The 20,466-nt window shown below is 40.8% G+C and overlaps 1 protein-coding gene across 4 annotated transcripts in view; it reads right to left on the bottom strand.

Moving 5' to 3' along the window:
* The window catches only part of gabbr2 (gamma-aminobutyric acid (GABA) B receptor, 2), a 166,975-nt gene that overhangs the window by 41,849 nt on the left and 104,660 nt on the right, over positions 1–20,466 (bottom strand). For all 4 annotated transcript variants that reach the window (XM_046417964.1, XM_046417962.1, XM_046417963.1 and 1 more), the window contains 6 exons: positions 16,638–16,698; positions 11,052–11,132; positions 10,065–10,215; positions 9,570–9,702; positions 8,369–8,476; positions 4,607–4,729 (listed from right to left, as the gene is read on the bottom strand). In XM_046417964.1, the coding sequence (XP_046273920.1) occupies positions 4,607–4,729; positions 8,369–8,476; positions 9,570–9,702; positions 10,065–10,215; positions 11,052–11,132; positions 16,638–16,698 (657 nt within the window). The remainder of the gene's footprint in view (positions 1–4,606; positions 4,730–8,368; positions 8,477–9,569; positions 9,703–10,064; positions 10,216–11,051; positions 11,133–16,637; positions 16,699–20,466) is intronic.

Here is a 20,466-nt window from a genome sequence, read left to right as displayed (position 1 = left end):
CTCTCTTAGAATTTAGAGGTTGCTCCAGTGCATGAAATCAGGGAAGAGGTAGAATTGTAATTACCATCTTGGCCAAGTTAACTTTAATCTTATCAACATTTTTTTTTTAATTTTATTTTATTGAATTGAGCATTAGGTTGTGTTTTATGTACAGTACACACTGAAGTGCAGATCAGAGACAAGGCTTGACTTAGAGAGTTAGGGGACAATGTCAAGGTTACAAGTCATTTTAGTTGAAGGCATATCATCTACATACTGTAATTAAAATGAGACTCAGGGGTCACTCCCCTCTCATTTCAGAGGCTCAAAGACTCCCTACTTGATCTCTGGCCCTTCTTTGCTTTTATTTGGGAGGGTATTAAATCAGTTGAGTTTTATGAAGCATTCCACAAGGATCTTTTGTCAGCCTCTTCACAGTTTCATCTTCTTGCTAATGCTAATAAAGGATGCAAAGGGGGATGCCCTAGATTTTCTAACAGTAGATCATTAAGCTTAGCTTGCTGAATTCAGAGCAGTGGGTTCACTTCTTGTGATGCAAGTTGACTTTGTCCATGTTTCCACCAAATGTGGATGTATGGGGTAGCAACTGTAACTGACATTACAACAGACAGTCTAGCCAACCAACAAACAGGGAAGGTAATAATATCAGAGGGAAAAGATTACACTATTATTGCTGTATTTATTTAACAAAATATAGGGCCCCTAGCTTGCCAAGAGGAAAAATAGCAAACAGTTAGTTATTTAACTTTTTCATGCATTATGCAATATTTATTTTGTTAACATTGTTAGGATTAGGATAATGTTAGGATAGTGTTGATATAGCCTGTATTTTACATAGGTGCATCATATCAGACAAATAAGAAGGAAAAGAAGAACTCCAAGATCTCTGAGAACAATAATACTATTCTGAAGCTTGGAACACTAGTGCAAGATTCTTAGTTATTTTATCTGCAGGAATAAGATAAAAAAGTTGGATACACTGAATATTATTTTATATTATTTCTCCACTGTCTGAATTCCAAATAATGTAGTTATGAGCTGTAGTGCTTAAAATTGCCCCTTATTTTCTTGTTAGATGTATTTCTTTTACATAATAATAACAATGATAATTCAATGGTATCCCCAATGAAAATTGCCTAATTCTGCCACTGGTTTCCACTGGCCAAATCTTGGTTCCACAGCATCAAGATCATTTTACCCCAAATCTCTACCATAGCCAGTTATCCACTTACAATACAGATGTACCTGTATCTGTGACCACCGCAGGGCATAGATGTGATTGCATGCAGGAGTACCCACTTCAGCACACTACAGTCCATTTCTCTCCCAAGTACACACTTGCACTGACGATCATTCCTGAGTGTCTTCCCACTTTATGTTTATCTGAACTCAAAAATGGCACTACATTACCATTTCGGTAAACAATATGTAAGTACCTACCCTTGTTTCATTTGGGTCAATAAGGAAATCTTCCTATGTGATAGTTCAGACACAACAGCAAGCACTGTGACAGTTGAACAACACCAAACTGTCATATTGCATACCCTTGGGTATAGCAGGTAAATACAGCTCTGTGAACCCAAGGCCAAAGTTATTCCCAAGCCTCTGCAGTGGGGAAAGGAAATGGAAAGGGGTGGAGGATTCTGACAAATAGAGAGAGAGAGAGAAAGAGAAAAGAGAGAGGGAGACCAAGAGAGAGAGAGAGAGAGAGAGAGAGAGAGAATGAAAAAGACAACAGAAAGTCACAGGGGAGGCCAAGCATGATGTGAGAGTATACAGTAAACTGAGTAAGTAATGGTTCTTCTCCTTGTGTCAATTACTGATAGTCAGTCAAAGGCAGTACTCACTGGCTCCTGAACCCTATGGAGACCATCCACAGTGGTAACCTTCCCCTACCCTCAAAATGGGAGTCCAGACCAAAAATTGGCACTGTGTTGCCTTTCCTTGTGGCAAAGGTTGATGCAGGGTCAAGATATTTTTTTTATCCACATGACCTTCAGTGTTTTTTGTTTTCCAGGATTCTTGTGCATTAAGACCTCTGCTGTACCATCACAACAAGCCTCACTGAAATGAATAGGGAACCGTTGTTATTTGATGCAGCGATAAAGTCGGGCCTAACAATGTTTATTACCATAAAAATATGTCCATACCGTGTTTTCATTTTTCCGTTAACTGTCTCTCCTCTTATTTTGGTTGCCTTCTGGTTTCTGGTCCCACCTGACAAGCCTGGAGGCTGTGGGAGCAGAGGAGCTCGAGGCTGTCTGTCCCCCAGCTGAGCCCCAAGGGTCCACTGCTGCTGGTGCTAGAAATCTGGCTGGCTGGGCAGGCATGTGGAGTCTCCGCCTCAGCCCAGGCATGCAGATCCACAACCCCCAGGGGGGATGCAGACTCCTACACTGAGTGGCTAATATATTCACAACACTCCCCTGGCCAGGGGCTTAGGGTCTGAAAATACTCCATGAGGACCCGACTGCACACACTGACAACATTCACAAATGAATATGTTAAGCAAGGCTTTGCAATACCCTTTAGGCAGGCTTAAATATATAAGTGGCTATCATCACAAAGGAAATACGGCTTTGTCTAGAGTTGTAACAAATGTGCTAAGTATACCTTCAGACTACGCCAAAAGGAACACAAGAATGTAAATAAGGCTAGCAAGATAGTATGTATCTCTACATTAGTTTCTTCCTCAGAGAACTCCCACTGGAATCGCTTCATCAAGGACTAAGACAGGAAAAAAAACTTAGAAAGGCTGACCTGCACTCAGTTCTCTTAAATAAGCCTTCACAGGGTTTTCATTTAATGGAAGACATGGAGAAGTCAAAACTAGGTGTAATACAGTGTCAGCCGTCCTTTCTTCCCTCAGGACCTTGGCAACAAGTAAGAAAACAACATGAAAACCCATTCAATGCAAACAAAAGAAGTCTCCATAAAATTCCACCAGTAGACCCTGGCTTTCTCTGCAGTGACCCTCTGATAACCTCTGTTAAGCAGAAGGGTTAACGAGGATCCTACCAATGGCATCAATTTAGGAAGACTTGGGAGCCAGTTAACAGTCTCGTGGCCTACATTCTGAGGTATAGAGGGCTTAAAAGACCACTCATTAGGAAAAAAAATCTCCACTTAGCAGTATCCGTGTTCTGTGGTCTTCAAAGACAGATAATTCAATCTCAGCTGCAGTGGAGTAATTGCTCCAACTTGTCTGTTCTTAGCAGCACCAGTAATGTAAACATAATCTCTGCTGTGCCATTGAGTTATTTGTCAGCCCCTATAGGGAATAACATATAGAGATGTAAAACTGATTTTTCAATAATGCTATTGTTACTTTAACACACTCAGTGACATGAACATATCCAATAAACAGATATGAAAGCAAAACCTCACAGAGACCTTAAATATGACATCAGATTACACATTTTCAGTCTTCTCTTAATAATAAAGTTGTCTTGTCTTGAATTTTTCTCACCTCATGAGCATTTTTTGTTCCACATATAAATATTCAGATGTATCGAAGCACAGCTGCAGTGCACACCTTTGCTAAAATTTCAGAGTGACATATGGATACAGTACTTGTCCCAAATGTACAGTATCCCTCACTGCGCCAGCTCTATAACCCATTTTATCTTTATACTGCATTAGTGGCCCGCAGCTTGATGTGAGCCCATCTTTTTGTGTAACAGCTTAATAGAGTGAGGAATGAATGAGTGCAGCAGCCTCTATGTTTAACCGGTGGAACACTAAGCCATTCATTTAACGGCATGAGCTGAAATTCTCAAAGCTATTTTAATATATGCAGCTCGAAATCTTCCTGACATGAGTTTTTAACCACTGCCTTTAAGCAGTTTCCTGAGCAACACCAACATTAGGCATTACAGAAAGACAGATGTACCAAACAGTCAAGTCATGCTGTACAATATTTTATACTTCAGAAATATGGTCAATCTGTCACTAACCAAAACAACTAAATTCACCAAGAAAATAAATATGCAGCTGTGTCTTGCTATTTCACAGTCTGCATTCTCTTAATACCACTGACGGCTATGTGCTAACATGTCACGAACCGAAAACACACTTCACATGCCATCAACCTCTAATGCCAACACAACAGTATGCTCATTTTAGCCAATTGGGCGTATAGTTAGACTTATCCTGTACCAATTGCAGAGAATCTGAGTCTACTCTAACCAATCACAGCAAGGCAGAGTTCAGTTCTACTCTACACCACGCCACCTCACCAGCGGAGACAGTGGAGAGGAGAGGAGACAGTGATGCCAAGTGCCTCTTTTCCAACGGGTCTTGCCAATGTCTCACATCCAAACTGGCAAATGTCCGGCCATGGGATGAGCACAGGAGGCAGCAATGGCTCACATCCTGACCCAAAAATAACAAGCACAACAAAGATGCTCCCACTACAGCCCAAGGCGGACATTTTGTTTGCCTAAACCCCAAATACAAATTCATTTTTAATAAGAATCAATGTCACTGGGAATGTCCCAGCTGATGCCAGTCATCAACATAAAGAAAACTACAATCAAATGCAGGTTTAGATGAGATGTGAAAAAAAAAAACAAAAACAAAAGAAAATACTAAAATTTACACTGACCTCCAAGCTGTACTCTTCCACAGTCCTTTTAAGAGGGTCCACAATCTGCCAGCAAATGAGGATGCATAAGTCGATCAGCAGCATCCCGCCAACAATGATCAACAACTTCTGGTCCTTTATGATCTGGAGGGGGAAAAGAAAATGAGATACTTATATTAACCCAATAGCAAACACCTGCTAATGTTATGTAATAGTATGTGCGTCTGTAGAGCCATTTCAAACATTTCTTACTGACCACTGTAATTAAGTGATTCTCATCCGATCTCATGACCCAGAGCCCTGCTGGTTTCATTCTCACCATCTAATCAGGGACTGATTACAATGCATTTAGCTGCAATTAACCACCCACTGAGATAGGAAACCAGCCAAAGTTTAAGTCCAAAAGACCAAGCTCTGGTTCAGAATTCCATACTTCATGCTTTTTTGAACTATGGCACATGTAGCATATTTAGCAAATTTTGCTCTCTTGGTTCAGGACTGAGAACCACTGGACATCTTCTGTCAATACTACGCCACCAACTACCCACGATATTGTTGCATTTGGCAGGAGAATGTGGAAAGGATCCACCAAACAAGAGCCAATGCTGTCAACCACAAATGCTCTGCTTTTGTACCATGAACTTTAGAAGGATGAAAGCTGTGACCTGTTTGTGATCTTTATTTATAATAGCATTTGACTGGCTGGAACTGCAGATCAAAGAAAAGGTCAGGGAACACAGGGTGGGCTGTGTTTGGAGAGTATCACATAACCCAGATGCAGCACAGTGGTCTCGCATGGTCCTCTATCCACCGGTGGGCTCAGGATGAAATGCATGAGGGGATTGTTTTTGATCTGGTGTCTTTTGATGGTGTTGGCATTGAACAAATATACACAAGGCAAAGAGAGGGACATTTCTTGTAGAAATACAGCAATGCTAAAGTAGAGCAAGTCAAATGGCTGCTTCAAAGCCTGTAAGTTTAAAAAAAAAATGCAAAATGTGGCTGATGAAAGTTCTAACAAGTAAATAGTTCAAACAAAGACGAAAGCACACAAAGTGAGATGTGTGATATTTTAGGGAAATTACAAAAAAAGCTGTACGCCACCATCTGCTCAACTGTGACATGTTACCCTGCCAACTGAGTCTGCAAGACAAACTACATAATGACTCTAAATTATCTGAAGTGTTATGTAGTGTTTTCTTCCCCCCGGTATTATTGGTACTGTGTCAAATCAGTTGGGCTCTAGTGTCTCTCTTCAAATTGTGTATATATTCACATTTTGAAAATAATAATTTTTCAAAATATTCTATCAATCAGTATGATCCATGAAGCTCCACAAAGGAATGTGACACACTAAAAGTTGATCAGTGTGTGTGTGTGTGTGTGTGTACACAACGATTATGAGTGCTTGTGGTTGAGTGAGATTACTTTCAATTGTATTAAGCTATTGAATACAAATTTCATTTTTTGTACTAAACCCATTGGATTAAAAATTGAATCTGAATTACTTTAAAACCAAACAAGAAAAATATTTCACCCTATTCTAAAAAAAATGGATGCAGACACCAAAATATCCACAAATATTCTGTTTTCTCAAAGTGTTTCTTCAGATTTTAAGTTGAGCTCTTTGCAGGTGACAGTAACTTTACTTTTGCGTGCGCAAAGTGGACTGGATTTACTTTGCGTTGCACAGTTAAAGTGATGCTGAAATTGCCAGGAATGGACAGCTGTTTTGGAGGGACTGCTTGAACCTTACATCTTGACTTAACGCTGTTCTTTTTTCCCTGCAAGGTCCACTACAAAGTGGAGCACCTGACTTAGAAACGCCATATGTCAGACACATGTATGTCCATGTATGCGTGTGTGCAAGTGTAACGAGCTAAAGGCTACCATGTGATTGTGTGTGTGTGCATGTGTATCTGGCAATATGTCACCAGGGAGAATTCAGTAAATTACCAAGATAGGCAGACTGCTACAGGGGCCTGTGGGTGAGGGGTTATGTAAGGGGTGATTTTTTCTTTCTTTTTTTTGTTAGTGTGTTTATCTGTGGTGTGTATTTGGAGAAGTAAGACAGTGATTGACAGCACCCCACACATACAAACACACACTCACACACTCTCTGGCTCTTAGCTAGCCTATTTAAGAAGTGAAGGAGTGCTGGCTGTAGCTCAACGAGTGGAACCCTTATCGAACAGCCCACTGATTTAAAATCTGTCCGCTCCTCAGCATACAGAAAAAAAAGATGGAGACAGAGCTGGGGGGAGAGAGAGAGAGAGAGAGAGAGAGAGAGAGAGAGAGAGAGAGAGAGAGAGAGAGAGAGAGAGAGAGAGAGAGAGAGAGATGCACTTCCAGCCCCACTGGTGAAGAAAATATGTCTAACACTTGTGCTTGTCCTTTCCCTGACAGCAGTTGACAGAGATTTCAGGGCACCAACAGCAACCATCATTCTACTGGAGCCAATGCACCTGCACTCAATCAGTGTGGAGGAAGTGTGAAGTGTGTGTCTTGCAAACAGACCCGGTCAGTGAACCAAAGGAGAATACATCTTTAGGTTTAACTGCTGAAATACGCCCTAGGGGTGAGCATTGCTTCTGAAGAAACAAAACATTTGTTTTATCTCCATTAGCAAGGGAAAGAGAGAGGGAGAGGGTGGTCTGAGCAGAGATAATTTGCTTGGGGTCAAGCCTGTTTAGTGTTCCTTGAATCTATTACTGCGAAAAAATATGAAAGCCAGTTCCACTATTGTTCATTTGGAATCAGCTGAAAAAAACATGGTGATCTTGTGTTGACCCAACTGGAGAGTTGAGCTGGAAACCCAAGCTAAAGAGGTCATAGCTCTTTGTCTTCTAACCTGTAATCTTGATTCTCCTTATCTTCATCTATCCTTTGCCCTCTTTTTACAGCTTTCTTCTTTTCTGTCCAACCTACTTTCTTTGCAATTTGTGCCACACTGTTTGTCTTGTCCCTTCCTTTGCCCTGCTTTGCCTTCCTCCTTCTGTCTCTCCACCCTTCCTTCTGCCACTACTTCCCTACATCCCTCGAACCTCTCCGACTCTTTGATCCATCCCTTTCTTCCTGCTCTCTCTCTCTCTCTCTCTGGCAGGCCACCCACACTTCCTCCAATATGCAAAAGGGAGAGGGAGATAGAGAGAGAAAAGAGAGAATGAGAGAGAGCAAGATCTATAAATACAAAAGGCCAAGCACAGTTACAACACTCGGCACCACTTTATATAACTAGGCCAGTGAAACAGATTGTGTCAGATGTTTGAAAAGCCATTTGTATTTCTGAATCTTGTTTTCTTTTTTTTTCCCAGAGAAGATTCAAAAGCTGGTGCCAGGGGCTGCCAGTCTTTCAGAGTGTTTGTTGAAAAGCATGAGTGTGAATACAAGCACCCACACACACCAGTGTTGGGGTTTCAAAAAGCATGTGAAGCTTCCTGGATAAGACTGTCAATGTTTTAATGGAGATGCTTGTGGTTTTATGAACTGGTAGCTTTTCTATCCAGCAGATGTACATGGTGTGATAAGAAATAAAAGGCTCAGAACCATATTCAGTCAGAGAGGATCATTACGTACTTGTTATGGCTATTCACTAGGATAACCACCACCAATATGGTTTAAAAAAAAAAATTAAAGAAATGAAAATAAAAATATGTCTGATATTTCATAACCTGAACAATCAAATGTATCAGTAAAAAGAGGATTTCTTCTACCCTAACCCTTACAAATCTGATGACGTTTTCATTACTATCACATATTCATTATAAAATATATTTTTAATACCTTCTTCTTCATCTTCACATTTTTGAAGATGGCGTGCACCCTCCAGGTCTTGGCAAACATGGCACCAAAAGCAGTTGTGTATCCAACAATGAGGATCCATGTCCGAACCTATCAGAAAAACAGGAACACACGCAACATGTCAAATCTTAAACTGGAGATCAAGGTTTAAAGTAACATCTGATTTGACAGGTACTTGCAATTTTCTCAAAAAGTTCATTCAAAATAGCATTGTGAAGCATTCTAAAAATAAAAAGCTGTCAGATTTATTTTTCATCTCCGAGAGAACGTCCTGGACCACAGAAGCTGTCACACTCCTGAGAGCACTTCATCTTAATGAGAAACAAAATGTAGACCTCTTTTACTGCTTTGACACAAAGGACTCTGTTGACATGTTTTAAAAGCTTAGAATTCAAGTACAGACTATGAAATACTAAAATAGCCAGTGTGCTTCTGTAAATTGTTGCATGTGTTTCATGTGTATGCCTGTGAGTGCATATTTACATGGCCTACACTATACATTTACACCTGCCTCTCTTCTCTACCACATCTAGAAAGTAATAAAGCCAGGTAGATACAGAGCACTGGGTAAAGCAGACAGCAAAAAAACAATTACACAATCCATTCTCAAGGAGAACAGCACATATTGATTGGTGCTGAATGGATCAACTTCGGTGATCCTTTCCTGAAGAACCTTGTCTGAAGTAAAAAGCTCTGTTTTGGCTTGGTAGCAGCACTTCAGCTGGGAGGAAGCCAGCTCAAGACGTGCCCTGCCTCCCATGTCTTGATTGTGCATGTGTGTGCCTCCGTGTCGGGGAAGGGGATATCTCAGTGGAAACCAGTTATCACCGTAATCAAAACTCTTTAATTAATCCAGAATCTAGTCACACAGAAATGCTACCTGGGGGAAGACGCCTAATGAGCTCCATGGTAGCTAGTGACCTGGAGAGCGATTCACTCAGTTTTCATTTACTGTTGGTCACATGGTGCATGATGTGATTTGTGTGTCAGGAGTATTCTGCATATTTGTGCTCATTTTACATTTCTGAAGTAAGAAAACAGTAAAAAGTATCCACGGCCCCAACTATTTTATTAGGCAGTGAGCAAAGTTCACTTTTGCAGTTGGGACTGAATATGACAGACATCCAAGTCTAACTTGTATTTATTGGCTTGGTTATTCATGAAAATATTTAAGGGAACTCACAGTGCAGAGGGTCTCAAACTCTTTGTCAGAGACGAAGCCTCCGTCCAGGCCAAACAGGAAGATGGAGGCGTAGGAAAGCATGCCTCCAAGGATGATCAGGTTGTTCATGTAAGGACTGGACATCTTGATTAGTCTGGAAGACAACACAAGATTAGAGTAGATCAAGACAGAATAAAACAGTGTAAGTTCTATTTATCAAAATGCTTTGGTACTGAGGAGAGCGAAATGTGAAATGATAATGCACCTGCAGACAGTAAAAGTTCAATCATCATTCTCATGCTTGATCATTCTTTGATTTCAAAACCAGTAAATCTCCTCTGATTTTTCCCATCCTTCATTCGTCCATCTCTTCCTCTTCCCTTAACACCAACCCCTCATTTACTTTCCTGCTGTACCATGCATTTATCTATTTCACCTTCACTCTCCATCCTTCATCTAATCCCAGCTTCTATTCTCCTGCTCTCAAAGCTGTGTTCACCAGTGTTGAATGCTGACCTGTGGTTGCGGTTCTTAATGTTAAAGAACAGGAAGGCCCCTGCCATGAGCATGCCCAGTATGGTAATGGTGGACAGGATGCTGTAGAGGGGCACGTTGATGTGGCGCCGCTGCAAACGCACAAACGTACGATCCTTTGGAGGCTCCACACCTAAAAGGAAGAACAAGAAGTGATTATAGATATAATACCTCTAAAATTACAGAGTACTCGACCAGCAGCGGGTTTCTGGACATTTGTACTCTCACAGTGAAGCTTCTCTTCACTTTGACGACTTAACCTGCCTCTTTCAAAACTTCCTCCCTTCAACCACAAAATTGTGACACTGGAGCAGACATCCAGTTATTTGAGATCCATTTCCTGGTCCTCAGTTTTCCCTAGCTGAGTGCATGTCTCTCTATGCACCACCGCCAAGTTATTGTGGTTACACACTGCACTTTCTTATCTTTTGCTCTATTTTTCTCCCCTCAGTGTGCCAATCGATCGAGATGGCATCATCTTACACATCTCCACTTACTGTGGTCAGGGATGTGGAAACAAGCATCTTAGATGGTACTATCCTAGAGTTTCTGTATACGGGGCAAAGCCGAGGTGGAGGAAGAGTGGGAGGCTGGTGGAAGGGAGAATAGCCAGGGGGATCGAACAAATTACAAAGTATGTCAACACAAGCAAACACAAGAGGTGGGGTGGGGGTGGGCTAGTAAATAATTTAGTTGAGAGGGGACAGTTTAGAGCAGTAAAGGAGAGTGGTGAATCTCTGCCCTGGCTGCTGGTGGTGTCTGAGTATGTCTGAGTGTTTATGTGTGCCTGAGAGAGAGTTTGGGTTAAAGCGAGCAAGTGGACAAGAGTGCTGAGGTGGTAAGTGATGATCCTTTAACACACATCCAAACACACATTAAATACATCAAGTCAGAGCCTTTCGTGTTCCTGAGTCAGTGCTGACAGAGTCACATACAAATGCAGACACACTTTTCTAGCCTTTTTCATACCTTGAAACTTAATGGAGTTGTTGATGAGGTCCAGCACATCAGCAATTGCATTGTACTCTCCCACCTTTACTTCATGGCCCCCTGTTAAAAAACAAACACAAATATAGACATTAAAATAAACACATGTACTTAAGTTGTCCAAACTTTTCTCTTCATTCTCCAAGCTGCTTTTACACTTTCAAATCAGAAATCTGATGCATAAAACAGGCATGAGCGTGTGCATGTGTGCTTGTCCAGGGTCCAGTCTCCCCACGACCCTGATGGATAAGCGGTATAGAAAATGGATGGATGGATTTTCTCATGCACCAAAGCATCAACTTGGAATTTTGAGCAGATAGATGGTGGTGATAGCTAGAAAGTCAAGGCACCAAATCCCTCCATTAGATATTAAGATATTTCAGTCTGGATCAAAGTGATGAACCAAATAACCGACAGACTGAGAGATACCATCTCTGAAGCCCATTACAAGACTAAAAATTACATTAGCTGTACAGTCTCACGCAGTGGTACAACCACTGTGAGACCTTTATATCACAGAATCCTGCAAAAACCCATAGTAATATAACAAAATATCCCTAACATAGAACTTTAAGATTATGTTAATGTTATTATGTTATGTTATTCTCCATTGGTAGTTTCCACAGCAGTTTAATATGATCAGGAAATGATGTTCCTGATTTTTACATCCTCAATTATCAGTTTATTTTACCTCAAGGAAACCTAAATAGCAATGAAGAGCAGAGATCACAGAAATCAGCTGTGTAGCAAGAGCAATCTTCAAATGCACACTATGAAAATAATCTCCAACTGATGCAGAAGGAAACAAATGCAACTGTACCTGCAATACACAATGACTTTTATATTTCAGTCAAGGGGGTATAAGCTGCTGTATACCCCAGCCTGTAAACACCACTGTGGAGTTTTGCTCAAACCTCAACACAACTATTTCAGGATTTAGTGTTTTCTCTTTTAGAAACAACGATGAGTCCCTCAGGTGTAATATTGGGAGGAAGCATGACCTTGTCAGACAAACCAGGGCCTTCACTCATAAAGATTACTCACTTAGAGTGTTCACCAGGGAGGAGAGAAGAAAGGGATGAGAAAAGAGGACAGATAATTCTGATTCTTTTTTGGTAAGCACTACAAACAACCTGCCATTTCTTCTGGTGTGCACGCACAAATCTGTCTCTGCTTCTCCCTGTTGTCACTCTTACAGGCCCATTGAACTCCTCAGCAGCATTGTCCTTGACGAAGAAAATGACAGATAAAATCAGCTATTGCAGCATCACCGGGCACCGCTTTCCCCTCTCATCACTTCTCAGTGAGTCACCTCATTTGAGCTCACATTCTGGCATCAAAGCATCAGCAAATGTTGAAGATGTTAGACTATATGTGACAGTTTCAGAACAGTAAATTTTATGTGCATACACAATCAGGATTTGTATTTCTCAAACTTGCCAATGCTGAACGAGGATCAATAACCATGTTCCTCTTGACCACGTCCTTTGTTAGGCTCTAAACAGGAGAAGGGATTGTATGTCAACATTCTTCCTTTGAGATGCTAAAATACTATCCCAGCACTCTGCCCCCACAGGGAATATTGATGGCTGCACCAGGCTGGTAAAGCTCATTCTGTTGCTCAGCCTGAGCAATGACATTTTATACCTTTATGTGTAATCAGATGCTTTAAACAACTGTAATTTCAGTAGAAAATTTATTTACTGGACAACTTTAATTTCCTGACACAATATACTGAAGATTTTAGGGATGATGCTAGTGATATTCTAAATTTCTTCATTGTTAACAAATCTTGTGAAAACAAAACAAAACCTTCTCTCATTACGGTTCTTCCTCTACATCCTCTTTTTCAATGCAGTTAGTGTGTAACTCTAAAAACTGTTCCACTTTAAAGACTAAAGAAAATGAAGAAGTTATATATTATTTTTCTCTGAGGCACAGATGACTTCTCTTTGGAGCAGTCTCCTGCTGGTCTGAAAACACAAATATCAAAGTGGTGATTGCCTGGCCCGATTTCCAGTATAAGTCTTTTATCATGTCAAATCCCAAGCATCTTTTATCACACACACTCTGCTCCATCTCTGTAGCAGTTGCTTGTTTGCACATGTGACTTAATTCATTTAGAGTTATTTCCCAAGCTGTCCATATCAGTTTGTCTTTGATAAAGTTATCATTTCATTTTGTTTTATGTCAGATCTGTAAAATACAAACATGGAAGAAAAATTGATGCTTCATTTAAAAGCACTGGTGGTACTGTTCAATGATATTCTCAAGAGCTATTTAAGTTGAAAGGGCTGTGAGAAGACTATTGCCTGGAGTTAAACTGACAGCAGTGAGGTTGTTGCTGCAGAAGATGACAGAAAGGCAGGAAATTAATTCTTACTTGAGGGGTATTGTAGATAGTAAATCCTATTCTTTATCTCTTATGATCCAAAACATCTTAACCTTTAACAACACATGTCACAACCTCACCTTACTGACACACACACACACACACACATATATATAGTAAGTCAGTAAGATGATATTACTAAAAGCCCATCTTTCCTTATCTACCAAGCCTGGTGTTGCGTTGATTTAAAATCTGCACTCTGAGGCACTGCAAACTGTGATCAAGACCTCTAGTAGTGAGCTATCTCTTTTCCCCATGAGAGACAGTGGGAATAAGGGCCATCGAGGCCCCTGACTAAGAAAGCCTGACAGGGCAAAATGGAGGATCAGAGGCTGAGGACAAATGATAGGGTCATGTTCAGGATCACTGCCTTTTGAAATATTCAAGCTGGGGCTGTCCCTCTTTTCCTCTCCACCCAGCTCAGGCTCTTGGTGTGTCAAAAGGGTGACAAATTCAAGATCACTGACAAGTGAGGGAGAAGTGATGAAGAGTGAAAGTTGAGGAGGGGTGGAAGAGATATAATAAATCTAAGTGAAGATAGTAAGAGACAGCTGTGACACAGGGGAGGATTTGGTGGAGGGAAGTCGGAGACCTTGTGGACAAGCAGCAGGGAGAAATATTTTGGAAAGGTGAAAAAGTGAGACGGACAAAGTTTTTCTGATAGCACTCTCCTGTTCCTCCCACTTTCAGTTTTGTTGCAAACTGAAAGTGGCAGAGACTGTAGGTGTCATCAGATGTGGTGCAATAATGTGCATGTACTTATGTCCTCTCACTCTGTCTATCTGATAGCTGCGTCCTACTTTGTTTTTTAAGTGTGCTGTTGATGTATATTATTGTCTTCAAAATGCAATGAAAAAAGGAAGAGAGGAGTCACTCACAGCTGCAAGAAAATAAAATGAAACTGTGTACTGTGTTTTGAGAGGACTTAGAAAACACAAGTTAAACATTACTTTAACCCAGTGCTTCTCAAATAGTGGGGCGCGCCCCCCTGGGGGGGCGCGGTGCGATGCCAGGGGGGGCGCGTGTGACCCTGGGGAACATGCTTTTTTTGCCGTACTAGAATAAAGTGTAATTGCACATCCACTACAGTAGTTGGCAGTGGCGCTCTCATTGTCAGAGTGTGCGCAGGGAGTATTAGCTCTATGGTGTAGCGGCTTTTTTGCACCGAGCAGGCGAGATGAAGTGCAGTAAGCGAACCCTTAAGAGACAACATGAAGAAATTTTTAACAGGGATGAGAAGAAAGGCGGAGAGAGACGAAGATAATGAGACAAAAGTAACTCACCCGAAAGCTAAGACGAGGAAATATGACGAAGCATATGTAGCGCTTGGCTTCACTGTGACTACAGTGGGAGACGACAGACCGGTGTGTTTACTGTCTAAAAATGTTGGCAGCGGACAGCATGAAGCCAAATAAATGAAGGCCCCACTTGAAGACATTACATCCCAATCATGCTGATAAGCCGCTGGAGTTTTTTCAGCCAAAACGTGCCGAATATTGCCAACAATCATCCCGCTTTGTGAATGCTACTTCAGTAAACCAGCGAGAATTGTTAGCATCCTATTATTACATATTATTAAATATTATTACATATTATTATTACTATTATTTATAGTCGCGGCGGGGGGGGGGGGGGGGGCGCGAATTGTTTTCTACTTGCTGGGGGGGGGCGCAACAGAAAATAATTGAGAAGCACTGCTTTAACCGATGGTGTCATTCAATTCTAGTTTGATTCATGTCCATCTGCATGTTTTTTATTATTATTTCTTATTTCTTACATATATTATTTTCTTATATTTTCTAAACAATTACTTGAAATTACAACTTACAAGAACTCTTGTCGCTAGTCTACTAACAACAAAAACATTATATTACCTTAAATATTAAAAAAGAACCTACTGTGTACAGTTAATATCTAATATAGAACTGGAACTGGGACTCTGCATGCTCATCACCATCTACCCTGATGGGAACTTCAGTTTTTTTTAATACTTGAATGATTGTAAGTTATGTGTGGGCTCCCTTTTTGTCAAACACACTGAGCCTTGGCTGTAACAGCATTAGCATACGTGTATGCTAATACAGAGACACAGAGGCGCACACACCCACCCACCCTGAGCACACACACACACATACTTTTCTCTATCTCACACACAGAGTGTGATGTATGCAGCCAGAGGGATCGAGGCCCTCTGCAGCGGGGAAGATAAGATGGTTAGGCAGAGAGGACTGAACAACCCCATGCAGTGTGCTACATACAGTCTCGGGAGCCTAGGAGCTGGGAATTCCCAGCATCAAGATGCAATCTATGGGTTATTCTCTGACTCAGCAGGGCCTGCTGGCTCAAAAACAACCTCAGGATGATGCTATGAGGACAGAGAGTACAGAGACATGTCTTTATACAAACCTTAACTGTCTAGACATACATCGCAACACTATAGAGAAGATAAAGCAGGGTAGAGCCCCATGGGCCTTGCAATTTAGCCTACCCTGCAGCCTCACAGATGCAGAGATGACATACAACTCCATACAGAAAGGTTTGTGGAGACTTTCCTCACCAGAAAAACAACAGTCTAAAACTTTTCATGTTTATTTTTTCCTGACAACCATTGCACAGTCATGCAAATAATTGCTATCCTCTCCAGAAGAACAACTAATGAGACAAATCTGAGTACAAAGCTTCTGTTCTCACAACTGTAAAATCCTTCAGCCTCCCTTTTTCCCACATGTATGACTCTGCCTCAAGCTCTTCTTAAGCACTCTTGGCCAGAATCTATTAAAGATACCGGCACATCCACTGGGGCAGCCTTGTGACTTGGAAAAAATTGTAGATGGCTTTTTAAAAACTGTGATAATTCTGCAAAATTTCTGAAGCAAATGCAGGTTTTACTGAACACAGACATGCAGTAGTTGGAAATTTAACAAAACACAGCAATAGCAATAATAAGGAGACATGTCAAGAGTGGGCATGGATGGTCGGAAGTGGATGTGAAAAGTTGAGAAGCAAGGACAACAGATACATTTACACGAATGTCAAAAGTTTTTAATGTTCTGAAAGAATGTTTTCCATTCAAATCAGTCTGAGCAAAAGTTAAGATCTCTAATGACTGTGCAAAACCTGAAGAGAAAACTGCTAGGTTAATCTGAGGAGTGTAGTAGCAGTAATGTAACACATACCTTGAAACTGGTTGAATTTTATTGTGCCCATCCTCTCTCCATTCCGAAACATGACTTGGCCCTGAAGAAAGAGAAAAACGAAAAATACCTCTTTAATCTAACAAATACCATGCATAATTTAAGTTCTAAAAACATCCTATTCTGCCGGAGAAGATGCAGCATAAGCAGTACACTGAATTTCAGTAGAAAAGAAAGGAGCTTAGTTCAACTAAATTTATGCACAGTGCTTCCCTGATTCAGGAGTGTTGGCAGGCAAAGGGCAGAGTCTCGGCTCCTGCACAAACTGCATCTCATTTGATTAGAAGTGGCCAGAATTGATCTGTTTATAGAAGTAAACAAAATTATCTTTGGACCAATTCATTTGCTAATATCCTTGGAACAACATCAGATCAGCAAGATAGCCTGATTTAAATGTGTTTGCTCACATAGCATTGGTGCAAATCTGGGCTCGGATTGTATTTAAAAGGCAATCATCAAATTTGACTACAGAAAGGTGTGGTCAGTAAACACAGCTGAGATTTTGACATTCTGTGCCATATTTCATGTATATTAATTTCTTGTCAAAAAACTGAGTTTTTAATCTGTCAGTTTATCAGAAACCCTAAAACAGTGAGAAAATAACAATGGAATATGTTTAAATGTAAACAATTTCAAGCCAGGGAGTGACTGGAAAATGCAGACAAGGTAGATAAAAGCCATCCAACATTGCAGCGATATCATAAGACATATTCAAATCATTTTGGCTTCTGTCGCTTTATCTCTTCCATCTTTCTCTCTCTCTCTCTCTCTCTCTTGTTCTATATTTTTCCTTCCCTCTGTCTCTACCTCTCTTTGGTTCTTCATCTACCAAGACTGTTCAATTAATTCAGCCCCGCCATCTGCTTACAGAGCTCCTTAATTACACATTTAACTGGGTTTACATATTACTGGCTGGCTAACAAAGGTGAGAGCAGAGAGCGAGAGAGAGGGATAGATAGAGAGATGGATAGATAGATAGAGAGAGGGAGAGCATTTGCATTGGCTGATTAAAAGACAGCTGAGGGGAAAATATGGGTAAGGAAGCTGGAGAGCCAATTTTGCCTCAAAAAGATAGCAAGCTTTGAAGTAGAGAAACAGAATCCCACCCCTCTGTTTGAATCCCAGTCTTTGTGTGGCATCTTTGATGTGTGATCGGGCGTGCGCAAGCATGTCTGTGTGTATGTACTTAATATGTTACCACATTATGCTTAAGTCCATGCATGAGTCTCTGATGATGCGTGGTGTGCAAGTAGAACAAGCTACTCCTGAGACACCCGTAGTCCCCATGTTTCACACCAGAGTGTCAATCTGACTTGTCAACCCTAATGAGTTCCTTTTGTCACGTGCTGCTCTTTCCTACAATATGCTATGCAATTATGCCTGAAGTATAAGTAGGAGAAAGGGGGGCACATCAGTTCAGCTCATTAGGTATTACATTCAGATAAGAGTGTTGTGTAAACAGGGTCAGACAATGTGCGTTGAAAACAGGGGAACTTGACTTGAACCCGTAGCGACTGTGAGTGCATGTATTCAGGTTCTTTCTGTGCCACCATTGCCACCTTAATTGCCCTTCACATCAGCAAAAGTGGAAGTATCACAAACCTTATTGAAATGGTGTGTAGTTATTTTAACAGCCTCCAATTTGTTCTCTCAAGTGGATACACAGTTTGCAGAATATGCAAAGTATATCAAATACATGCAGAGGCACTGACACTGACATCCTTGATTGGAAATAACTGTCTGTCCTCCACAGATTAAATTAACCTCCTTTGACCAAAATTCAAAAAAAGCTACTGTGAAGCCTCTTTCCATGAGGTATTATGCTCCACTGCAGCTTAGGCAACCTCACTGGAGTGTATTGACCCAGCCAGGTGTCTCTTGTCTAGTATTCAAAGGACATTCAGACCTGAGTCACAATGATGGCTGATTGAGCAATCACTGTGTCTGTGCATGTGTGTGTTTCTGAGGTGAGACAAGTGGAGACGGCCAGGTATTACTTTGTGTGTGTGGAAGTGAGAATACTGTCAGTGACAGGAGTGCTGGGGTCAAATGACACATCGGTCTGTGGGCTGCAGGTGTGATATCCTCCGGGCTTTCAAGGGTTTGAGGTAAGAACACAGCTGATGCGAATGGAACTGCGCTGCACACACGTACACACATTAACAGAGGACAACAGATGCACAAAACGCCCCTGCCCCTCCCTTCTCTTTCACTTCAGTGACTGTGTGTATGAGGTGAGTGTCAAGCCTCAGGCTGTGCTACTCGCCATTACCCAGAAAGACACTGATACCAACACAATGACCACTGACCACAGATAAAAAGCAGTAAAAAAAACAAAACAAAACAAAACAACCATACCCACACACTTGTCATCCCCCATCACAACCTGCTGTGGCTCTTCCCATGTGGCCCTCCCTGGTGAATTCCAATGTACAACATCCTGTGGTTCTGGCAGCTATCTGCTCTCTACCCGTACTGAAAGCCTCTCACAGCTAATGTCAGTCTTCTTCTCTGTGGCCCTGACAGCAGCCAGATCAATACTGTGGAGACCTACATGATCACTCTCTTTCCTCTGCTATGGATTCAGCAGCGGGACTCAGTGGTCTGGTCCCGTGAGACGTATGTGCGCACAGCAAACACAGCGTAAAATCGTGACATGAGGAAAGACACAAGGCTCAAGTCAAACTGTAATCCCACATGATCACGTGCACATAACACACAAAAAAGGTGAAACAGCCTGAATTTGCCATCTCATTGGTGCTTGCACATTGATAAATCTTTATTGGAAGTCAGTGTAGTCAACAAGTAAACTGTCTAATAGTCTAATAGCTGTTTTTGAAATCTGAATTCAAAAATAGCACAAAAGATGTCTGCAGTGCGGAAGGGAAATTGCCTTCCTATGTCTTTGATCGTCGTGTGTGCATGAAAGTTTCCATGTGCAAAGTGTGCAGCACACAGGGAACACTTTTGATCTCATTTCATGTAATTCCTGAAAAGAACAGCTACAATAGTCAAGAGAACTCAAATCTTTTGGTACAAAAATGCATTTCGTTATTCCTGCAATGCTGATGTCTTCAAACAACATAATTGTTTACCACATGCACATTACCATATTGCTTGGAATGTGTTTATTCTATGGAGGATTTGTGGTTGTCATATTGAACACATCATTATAAAAGACTTTAGCTGGTTAAACAATAAAAAATTCTCTTACCTATGTAACTGATGTGATATTTTCTTATTTTCTTATATAGAATATCAGCAAAACAAGAGGATGTATGGTATATTTACTGTAGATATCCTGAACATTTTCATTACTGATACATATGTATTTAATATTGCAGCAGTATTAATAGAATTGAGTCATAAATAATAAATTGTGACACTGGCTGACAATGATGGATATAAAAAGTCCAAATTAACTGAGTTTATTAACTTCAGCTCTACAGTACTTAAGTTCAATTTTCATTAATGTACAAATACTTCATTTAAGTACACTAATATTCTATATTCTCTGCTACTTTCAGAGAGAACCCTCAAAAGGGTACTTCTTCATAATAACCTTTTTTTCTTTTGATTGATTGAGGCACATACTTCTAATGTTTTAATCAAAAATTTACTGGACTTTTCCTTGTAAATCAATTATTTATACACAGTGTGATATTTCTACATTAACTCATGTATTTGAATATTTCTTCCACCACTGATGGATACATATGTAGGATCAATGAGTCAATACAGATATGAAAGCAGAGAATAAGATTGTTAGTCTATCCAAAAAAAGAGGACTAAATTGTTTTTTGTGCACCTG

Source organism: Scatophagus argus, chromosome 17 (genome assembly GCF_020382885.2).
Source record: "Scatophagus argus isolate fScaArg1 chromosome 17, fScaArg1.pri, whole genome shotgun sequence".
Taxonomy (NCBI): Eukaryota; Metazoa; Chordata; class Actinopteri; family Scatophagidae; genus Scatophagus; species Scatophagus argus.
This window is presented reverse-complemented; position numbering and strand designations above follow the sequence as displayed.